This window comes from Triticum dicoccoides, chromosome 3A, assembly GCF_002162155.2.
Source record: "Triticum dicoccoides isolate Atlit2015 ecotype Zavitan chromosome 3A, WEW_v2.0, whole genome shotgun sequence".
Taxonomy (NCBI): domain Eukaryota; kingdom Viridiplantae; phylum Streptophyta; class Magnoliopsida; order Poales; family Poaceae; genus Triticum; species Triticum dicoccoides.
In genome coordinates, this window is record NC_041384.1 from 438809822 (window position 1) to 438819814 (window position 9993).

Consider the following 9993-nt stretch of genomic DNA (forward strand, 5'->3'; position numbering starts at 1 on the left):
TTGGACGGTCCGGGGGCATCGTCGTCGTCGTCGCTGTCGAGGAGCACGACGCCGTGCTCGTCCTCGCGCCCACGCTTGCGGGCGGCGATCTCCTCCAGGGCCCGGTGCTGCCGGACCATCTCGTCGTGGAGGTAGTCGTCCCGCGCCCACCGCAGGGCTCCTCGTCGGAGAAGCCACGTCGGGCTATCTCCTCGTACTCCGCGGGGAGGCCGGGCTCCGGCTTGGGCTCGACGAGGACGAAGCGGCCGGTGGGGGAGGCGTTGTCGCCGATGCGGACGCCGGATCTGCGGGTGCGGGCCCTGACAGGCGTGCCCTGGGGCTCCGGCTTGACGGGGCGGAGGTGGAGGCAGGGGGAGCCGCCGGACGAGGAGGAGGACCCCCGGTCTCCATGCGCCTCGGGGTCCAGGAGCTTCCCCGACGGCGTGAGAAGGACGGGGGAGCGGGGTACTCGAGGCGCGACGTGTTGCCGCCCTCAATGTACTCGAGGACGGCCTCCAACTTGCGCCCGGCACGCCCCACCACCAACGCCGGCCGACGGCGTTGAGCCTGCCGGAGGGCTCGACGCCGTTGGTGGCCTCGAGCTGCTCGGCGTGACGGCGATGGAAATAAGGCTCCCAGAGCGGGCTGTCGGGGACGTATCGTGGCCCCTCCCTCGCCGCACGCGGCAGGGACGAGCGGATGCGTGCGATCTCCGCACGCCGCGCCGCGCCGGTGGGTACCGGGGGCACCGGCACGCCGTCGGCGCTGATCCTCCACGCCCCGGGCACCCGCATGTCCGGCGGGACCGGGTACTCGACCTCGAAAAGGAGGCGAGCCTCGTTCTCGTGTAGATGGCGGCGGCCGAAGCCGTTCGCCGCCGCGCCGTCGCCTGGAAAGCGCTCGGCCATGGGTGTGATGAACTGGAGACGGCGAGAGAGAGGAGAGAGGAGAGGGAGGAACGACGACGGCGAGAGAGTGCGAGTCGCCGAGTGCGCTGGGGTGCGTCTTATATAGGCCGAGGCGCCGTCCGTGTGCTAGCCGCTGTGAGTACGAGTGACGGGTGAGGGAGGGCGAGGGACGCGCGTCATCCGGTCTTCACTGCGCCGCCTGTGAGGCATCAATGGCGCAGGCTGACCGGCGCGGCAGCGCGACAGCTTTGGCATTGATTCGTCGCGGGAAACGAGGCGATGAGGACGATGAAGGGGCGAGAAGAGAGCCGTGTCCCTGACGCGGCGGGCCGCTGCTGTTTCGCGCCAAACCAGTTCGCCCCGGCACCCCCGGGCGCCCCCAGCGCGCCGGGTTCGGCCTTGGTCCGCCGGCGCTGTTTTCAGCCAAGCCGGCGAAAATCGGGCTCCTGGGGGCGCGACTGGGCCGATTTTTCAGCGCCGGCGCAAAAAAACGCCTGAGGATGCCTTCCTAGGACGCGCCTGGAGATGCCCTGACATGCAAGGGGCTGTTTGGTTCCCAGCCACATCTTGTCATACTTTGCCATACCTAACCTTAGTCAAGTTTGATCAAGTTAGGTAGGTGTTTGGTTCTAGCCACACTTAAGGCAAGGATTTTTTTATGAGCAGTGAACTCCACATGTCATATACACAAAAAATGTGACAAGATTATCTTAGGCAAGGCAAAATGCAACTAACAATTTGAGTAACTCAACTAAGGCAATTGTCACAAAAATTATATGGCAATATATGGTAAAGATAGTCTCAATTCAAACAGCCCCTGTCCGCCTTTCCACTTCTCACCGCATTATTATTTCACTACCCGGGCAGCGATGGTCCTCCCGCAAGCCCGGCACGCAGGGCAGGCAGGGGTGCTGATCGTCTGCGTAGCCCGTCGGACCGTAATGAAACGCGCCCGTGACGCTCTTCCTTGAGTTTTCATTTCTTTTCCGCAATTTCCAATGGGGGCAAGGGTTGCCAATCTCAGTCCAATTCACATGTTTCCTGGAAAGCCAAAGAAGAGCAGAATATATGTATTCCTTCCGTTTCATAATGTAGTGCTTCCTCTATCCCTGTATTTCAACTTTGATCGTAAATTTAACTATCAAGACCGGTTGCGGCGGGAGCAAAAATTATATCAGTGAATTCGTATTCGAAAAGAGTTTTTAATTATGAAACTTTTTCTCCCTGCAGTCGGTCTCTTTATGGTCAAAGTTCAATCTCGAAAAGCGCGGGCGCATTATATTTTGAAATGGAGGGAGTAGTTTATTGTAGAGCATAGCATCCAGCAGACCACCAAGAGTTCCTAGCGCAGAGGATCCTGACGAGCAGGGAGCGACAGCTGTGCGTGGGCCGGCATGCACCAAGAATTTGCAGACCCGGCGGGCGGGCGGGGGAAGCAAAAGATAGTGGCCAAGGCTGTCCCGAGCCAGCCAGCCAGCCTGCCTGAATCCATGAACCCTGTTTCCGCGCCATGCTATCTACATGCAGTTATTATATTCTGTCAGTTGACCTTATCCTGCAGACCAGCACGTTGCCCCGCCCCGCCCCCCCTTCGTCGACCTCCTCCGCTCGCCATTTTCACCAATCTACCACGCCATTTCTTTAATTGCCCCCCTCACCCGTTTCTGCGTCGCGTCTTCCTGCGGCCTCATCCAGCCAGCCTTTAATGCCACACCTGCAACATCCACCACCTTCCTTCCCCCCTTTTCCTTTTACTCCCATCTCCTCTCTCTCTCCCTCCTCTGGTTCCCCTTCGCCATTGCTGCCACAGGCTGGATTCTTCTCGAGCTTTGCTACGCGCGGTTGGTTCTTGCTTGCATTTTCCGGTCTCTACTTTCTAGCTTGAACAAATGCTCGTTACGGGTCGTCTTAATTTCGCTTCCTTCTTGCTTCTTTCCCTCTCTGATGGTTTCTTTGCTTGTTTCTTCAGGTTCTTTGCTTGACGAATGAGTGGATGGAGCTTCTGCTGCACAAAGAGGTCAGCTTTAATTTTCTTCTCAAATGGTCCTACGGCCACACTGAGATCAGACATCTTCCTTCCCTTCTTCCCTCTCCATTCTAGCATTCGGTCCTCAGATCGATGCATCTTACAGACAAGAAAAAAAGCGCGTGCGTGTCTGTCGGAGCAATTATTGTACGGGGCAGAAATCGTCCGTCCAAGGAGATTTTTCTTTTCTCTCTCTTGCGAGAACAGAGATGCTATGCTTTTGTAACACAAGAGAGATGTGTTGATTGTCTCGACGCAACAACAACCTAACTGTATCTAACCGCGTTACTACTGTCCTTCTTCAGGGAGAAGGATTCGTCTACAGTTGCTGATGCCTAGCAGTGCTCTACTCTGATGCGGTACAGCTCCAAATTTTAGCACACTGCCGCCATGGTTTCCACTGGTCTGAGTTTAGAGATGACGAAGAAGGTTCTTGGCCTGGCATTGTGGGTCTGGATTGCAATCGGTGTAGTCGCTCTCCTGGTGGCCATTCTGCTGATGATATGTATCTGGGCGGCGTCCCGTCGCAAGACAAAGAGAACCATGGAGAACTTGAGCCAGACACAGATCCCCATCTACTCCAAGGAGATCCCGGTAGACAGGGTGGGCGGTGGGCGCAGCCTTGCGCAAACGATGCATGAACGTGAGCAGCCTAGCTTCCCAACGCAGGACAAGCACGCCGTGAATCGGGAGCCGGGGAAGACAGTGGGGCATATGGCACTGAGCAAGTCCTTGGATCATGATAACGTGAGCCAGGGAAGCTCAGTGTGCAATGTGGACCGGGTTGGTAGTGTGCATTCTGGTGAAGATGGCGGCTCGGGGCAAGGCAGGAAACCGTATTCTCCTGCGGCGTTCGTCTCCGCGTCGCCCCTCGTTGGCCTTCCCGAGTTCTCTCATCTTGGTTGGGGTCACTGGTTCACTCTGCGCGACCTTGAATTCGCCACCAATCGCTTCTCAAAGGAGAATGTGCTTGGAGAGGGTGGTTACGGAGTTGTGTATCGTGGCCGTCTGGTGAATGGAACCGAGGTTGCCATAAAGAAGATTTTTAACAACATGTAAGCTCACCTCACTTTCGGTGTTTTGCTAGTACTTTTCTTCTCTTTATACTTATTCCAATAATTGTGCTGTTGTGCATCTTCCTGGGATTTGCAGGGGGCAGGCGGAGAAGGAATTCAGAGTGGAGGTTGAAGCTATTGGCCATGTACGACATAAGAATTTGGTCCGTCTGCTGGGATACTGTGTTGAGGGAGTGAATAGGTATGTGAATTGCAGACACCACTCACCTGCTCAATGATTTCTTTCAGCCGCATACGCAGTTCAGTACAACAGGCAAAAATTAGGTCTGTTGTTAAGAAAAAAGCTTGTTGTCAAGTTAGTGTAAGGACTGGACTATCTAAAATGAGCCTTGGTAAAACGATGAGGGAACTGTGACTTCAATTCTTTTTGTTATGGTTTAGTGGTTTTTATATTAACTCATTTCCAGAAGCTAGCAACCAAACATTGCTACGTTTTTTGTAGAAAAGGAGGAATACCCCCGGCCTCTGCATCTGGACGATGCATACGGCCAATTTATTAATTACTAACACAAGACCTTACAAAGTCATACAACAGTAAGACCAAAGCCACCATCTCGGCAACCTCTGTCGCTACTCCTATCTAGCTGATGAAGGGGCGCTGATGGTTTGGGCCTAATACCAAACAGACCTCGCAGCCAAACCTAACATCTAAGACCTGAGGTCCCAACCAGGACGCCTGCCGGGTATGGGCACCCACCAGTCCAGCGTGCTCCTCAACCAGGACACCTGTCGGGTATGAGGCCGCCACAACCACCTGCCACCTATCCATCTTCAGAGCTGTACTGCTGCATCGGCCTTGCCCGGTCTCGCTGCCGCCGACGCCACCACGACGCCAGACAACGTCGACCTCCTGCGCGTGTCCGTCACCACACATCTGACGCCAAGCCTCCGCTGCTCCATGCCGCCAAGAGCCGCCGCCAAGAATATGTAGAAAGAAACACCGCTCCACCGAAAGGGAGGCAGCACACCCCCACCCCTCACCTGCAGACCCTCCCATCCGATCCCAATGTCCTTGGCGTCGCCTCCAGGAAGGTTACGGTGCACGGGGAGCGCCGACGCCCGATCAGCATCGGATCTTGGGCTTTCACCCGGACATGGGTCGGAGTGGAGAGATGGCGTCCTCAACAGCGCCCCCAAGGACATAGGAGAGTAGTTTTCAATATGGCTACCCTGTCGGCCTGCTGCTCCAGGTGTACAATTTAGCAAAATGCAATGCAATTTACAACACGGAAAAGTAGAGATGGTGGGTTCAAGTGGGTTGAGTATGAATTTGATTTACCTAGAGAAATGCTCCACCTGATGCCATGTGTGGAAGAATGTGCATAGATAATTTGACGACTAGTGATTTCAGCAAAAACTAGTGAACTATTGTATAGCACTGGAGCATCATGAGTTATTTGTGTTGGCCTGGTATATGATGCTGCTCAGGGGCCATAAGTACCATACTTCTGTACACTTCCCTATTTAGTGACAGTTGATTGCCTTTTGTGTAATCTGTGATCATTTGCTTCCGAGACAAAAAAATTGGCACCACTTGCGTCATTGTGGGGTTTTATCTTTAGAATGCACCTCAGCAACAATATAACGGTGATTTCTTTTAACAGGATGTTGGTTTATGAGTTCGTGAACAATGGTAACTTAGAGCAGTGGCTTCATGGAGCTATGCGCCAGCATGGTGTTTTTACCTGGGATAATCGCATGAAGGTTGTTATAGGCACTGCAAAAGCGTAAGTTTCACCAGTTCCTGAGTCTGTAAGATACATATCCTTTCTGTTGTCTAAATTCATTTGATTGCAGACTTGCGTACCTTCATGAAGCTATAGAACCAAAAGTTGTACACCGGGATATAAAGTCAAGCAACATCTTGATTGATGATGAATTCAACGGCAAAGTCTCTGACTTTGGATTGGCCAAGATGTTAGGGTCAGATAAAAGCCACATTACCACCAGAGTGATGGGAACATTTGGGTATTGTCTTCACCCTTATTTATCATATATTCATGGTCTTTTGCATCGTTATTTTACAATATTTAAAGGAGTTTAATACTTATCATGTTTTTCCTTGTTCTAGATACGTTGCACCTGAGTATGCTAATACTGGGATGTTGAATGAAAAGAGCGATGTTTATAGTTTTGGTGTTCTCTTGTTGGAAACTGTGACAGGAAGAGACCCTGTTGACTATAGCCGCTCTTCCAATGAGGTAAATGGTTAGACTTTGTTCATTACGATTTCATCCTTTTGTTCTATACCCTTCTGGATGTTACACCATATAATTTGGAGAAATTCCAGATCACCCTGAACTTTAGTGCCCCGGGCTCTTAAACCGCCAAACTCTGAAACTGGGTATTTTATATCCTAACTTCAAATACTAGCATTCATCCTCCAGCCCACCCACTGGCTGCTGCTGCATGAGATCACTGGAGCAGCACAGACCACCGTGTTTCTCCCTATTCATGGATGCTGGGAAGTAAGGAGAGGAACAGTAGTATGCGTGGTGCCAACAAAGGCAGACACTGTCCTAGTGTCGCTCCGGAAGCAGCACTGGTCTGGTTGCATAACAGGAGGCCATGGACAGGTTGCCCCACCCTTACGCTAGCGCCATGACGGCCTGGCGCCAAGGACAAGCTGGTGCGCTACCGGTAGATCCGTCTTCAAGATCCGCGCCGCCCCTAGTGGGCGTCTTGGGGGCAACTCCCCCCTCGCCGGAGTAGCCCCTCTCCCTCCCCTCTCCCCCTCGCCGCCGCACGAGGCTGCCGCCGGGCAAGGCCCATGGCGCAGCCGGGGACTGCGGCGGCGGGGCATGCACTGCTCTGGTTCACATCGGAGGGTCTTGGATCTGGGCGGCGGCCCCCGGCGAGGCCCCTTGTCACCTGCGGTGAGCAGTGGGGTGGGCGCGGTGCCGGCGATCTGGTCGGGTGGCTGGTGGATCTTCGGTGGGCTGGGACCTCGCGTGGCTGCCCTGGTGGCTGGCGGCGTCAGATCTGGCTGCTGGCCATCTTCCCCTGCTCGGTGCGTTTCACCCTCGACGGTCCCTGGCTGTGCAGGCGTCTGGCCTGCCTCTGGGTTGCGGGTGATACTGGTGGTCGGGATCCAGATTGGGGGAAACCCCTGGTCGGCTCCAGCCGGCCGCGACGACGACGACGTCCGTGGGCGCCGATTTCTTCATGGAGACGTCGGTTGAGGTATGCCCTTCCACACCCCACCACCTTGCTTCTCGGGTGAAAACCTAACTCCGGTGGGCGGCGGCGGCGTCCTTGGCGCCGTGACCTTCTTGAAGGCGTCGCCTTGAGGGCAGTGTGGTGGCGAGCTCAGTATGGGGTCGGTGACAGCAGCCGAGGATCGAGGGACCAGTGGGCGCCTTTTTTGGTGGAGCGGTGCTTCATCCTACACATTGATGACGGCGGATCTTGACGGCGTGGTGCAGTGGAGACTCGGCGCCCGATGCGCGGTGATGGACTCGCGCAGGTGGAGGCAGTTGTCTGGCGTCATGGTGGCGTCGATGACAGAGTGGCCTGACAAGGTAGAAGCCTCAATATCTGCTCTGAAGACGGACCTGTGGAAGATGGCGGCGACGACAAATGTGAGTGCGTCAGACCAGTTTATGCCCTAGACCCGGTATGTGGCTCGGCTAGGGCTTCTGGCTTTTGATGATAGGCTTAGGTGAGTGGTCCGGGTATTTGGCCCAGGTAGCACCCCTTCATCATATGGATAGGAGTAGTGGCATATGTTGCCAAGATGGCGGATTTAGGCATATTATTGTAATACTTTGTAAGGTCCTCGAGAATAATCAATAAAGTGGCCGTATGCATCTCCTAGGTGCAGAGGCCGGGGGTCATCCTCCTTTTCTAAAAAAAAACATCCGGGGTGAAAACTTTTGTTCCGATCTTTATTGGTGGGGCTCAGCAACGACGTGCTTGCGTCGTTTTCTTGTTGAAGGTGTTGTCTTCTTCTTGATGTGCTGACCTTCACTGGTTGGTCTCGGCATCCTGGATGAAAATCCTTGTCCTCCCATCCCTGAACGGACATGGTGACGATGTTTATCTCTTTTTGAAGACGTTGCTGCGGAAGAAGTCTGACTTAGTCGTTGGTGTTAATTTCACATATTGTAATGGTGAAGCTGTAGTTGTCCATGTTCTGTACTCTTCTCTTTGATGTATTTGGTTTTGTTACCTTGCATCAACTTTAATAAAAACGGTGGTGTGCATCACAGTGATGCAGAGACCAGAGTTTTCAACCTCCTTTTTGAGAAAAATGGACAGGTTGCATGCGGTGGCAGGTATGGCAGTCAATGCTCGTCACCAGAAGATATATGTTGGCGGTGGCGTGGTAGGTTACCAGGACAGTAGGCCATGCCGACCTGGAGAAAGCCAGATGATTCGAGTACTACGGAGAGAGGAAAGTAGATAGCCATTTGTGCTTCATAAACATGTGCAGCATTTTGTGTGAAGAAACCACTCCACCCATGTCAATCATGGTGGCAAAACTACCGCCAACTCGAATAGAGGGTTACACGACATGTGAGTTAAGGTTTATGGGTAAAGTGCTGGGTTTTGATGTTTAGGGGTTTAGGTAGACTGAGCATGGAAGCTCAGGAGATAAATTGAATTATTGGACATGGTACCAAGATTATTTAGACCTACAGTGCTAATGTTTCAGTAAGAATGGCAGAAATCCTAAAAATGGCAATTAAACTATATGATAGTCTAGTACCGTGTCCATGGAAACTCTTGTATCAGTCCATGGAAACTCTTGTATCAGTTTTTGCTTCTGACAATTATGCTTTCGTGATTTTCTTGCTCCAGTAAGTATTTTATATATGAAAAAATCAGTATATATTTTTGTTGAGATGATATTGAACCCTCTTATTTAGGTCAATCTTGTCGAGTGGCTTAAAATGATGATAGCCAACCGGAGAGCAGAAGAAGTGGTTGATCCAATCCTCGAGGTTAGGCCAACAATTAGGGCTCTTAAGCGAGCTCTGTTGATCGCACTAAGGTGTGTTGATCCTGACTCTGAAAAGAGACCTAAGATGGGCCAGGTTGCTAGGATGCTTGAGTCTGAAGAAGTTCCATTCCGGGAGGTAATGCTTAAAATCCTACTCTAATAATGTGTGCTATAACACAAATTTTGCCTAACATGTCTCTTCTTAAAAGGACCGGAGAAACCGGAGGAGTCGCACAGGAAGCATGGACATCGAATCTATTACAGAGGGAACAAATTCGGCTGAATTTGCAATCAAGGTAGAAAGGACTGGCAGCTCAAGATCAGACCGGTCTCAGACCTGACGTTTACGAGTCTATCTTGCATCATGGGCACTCATGCTCGTTGATCAGTCCGAGAAATGATGTTCATCACTAAGGTGATTACCTGTAGGAAATATTAGTGGGTTAATGAAGGCACGCCCAGATTTTACTAGCTGAAGTTTAGGCCGAGCTGTTAGATCGAGCAGAAGCATTCTTGTAGGAAGAATTCCCTGGTATTTTGTTCAATTGTTGTGTGCTGTATATGTGTGTGTTGGTGACTGGGATGATCATGCTTGTGAACCGGGATGTTCCTGCAGTTTGTGACAGTGGATTGTTACCCTGTGAGTTCTGTTTTTTGCGTGCTTCTGTTGAAAAATGTCATCGTTTGTTGGGCAAACTACATAAGAGCAGCTCCAACGGGCCGGGCCGACCCAAACGGACGACGATTTCATCCGTTTTTTGTCTGTTTGGGTCGGACGTCCACCCTGTTTTTCATATGGGTTGGCAGCACGCCCAACGTGCTGACCCATATGTGCAGGCGTGGCCGGTTGACCGCCCAATTTTGCATTGCATTCAACATATTGTGAAATGAAAATTTAACAAACAAAATAGTTCACCCAAATAAATAATATAGTTTACATGCCAAATAAAAAAAAATGTTTCACATAGTTTTACAAGCGAATAAAAGAAGATACATCTATTGGTTGCCAACAGGATTTTGAGATATCAGTTGAGCTATTGTGTGCCTGCCCCGGCCCCG

At 52.1% G+C, this 9993-nt stretch overlaps 1 protein-coding gene across 1 annotated transcript; it reads left to right on the forward strand.

Annotated features, from left to right (window-relative positions):
- The first annotated feature begins 2483 nt into the window (after window positions 1-2483).
- Window positions 2484-9599, forward strand: LOC119268454 (probable receptor-like protein kinase At2g42960). Its single transcript, XM_037550102.1, has 9 exons — window positions 2484-2728; window positions 2857-2904; window positions 3219-3968; window positions 4066-4170; window positions 5594-5716; window positions 5787-5957; window positions 6061-6190; window positions 8861-9070; window positions 9144-9599. Exons 3-9 carry the CDS (start codon window positions 3304-3306, stop codon window positions 9273-9275), a joined length of 1536 nt encoding a protein of 511 aa, XP_037405999.1. The 5' UTR covers window positions 2484-2728; window positions 2857-2904; window positions 3219-3303; the 3' UTR covers window positions 9276-9599.
- The last annotated feature ends 394 nt before the right edge of the window (window positions 9600-9993 follow it).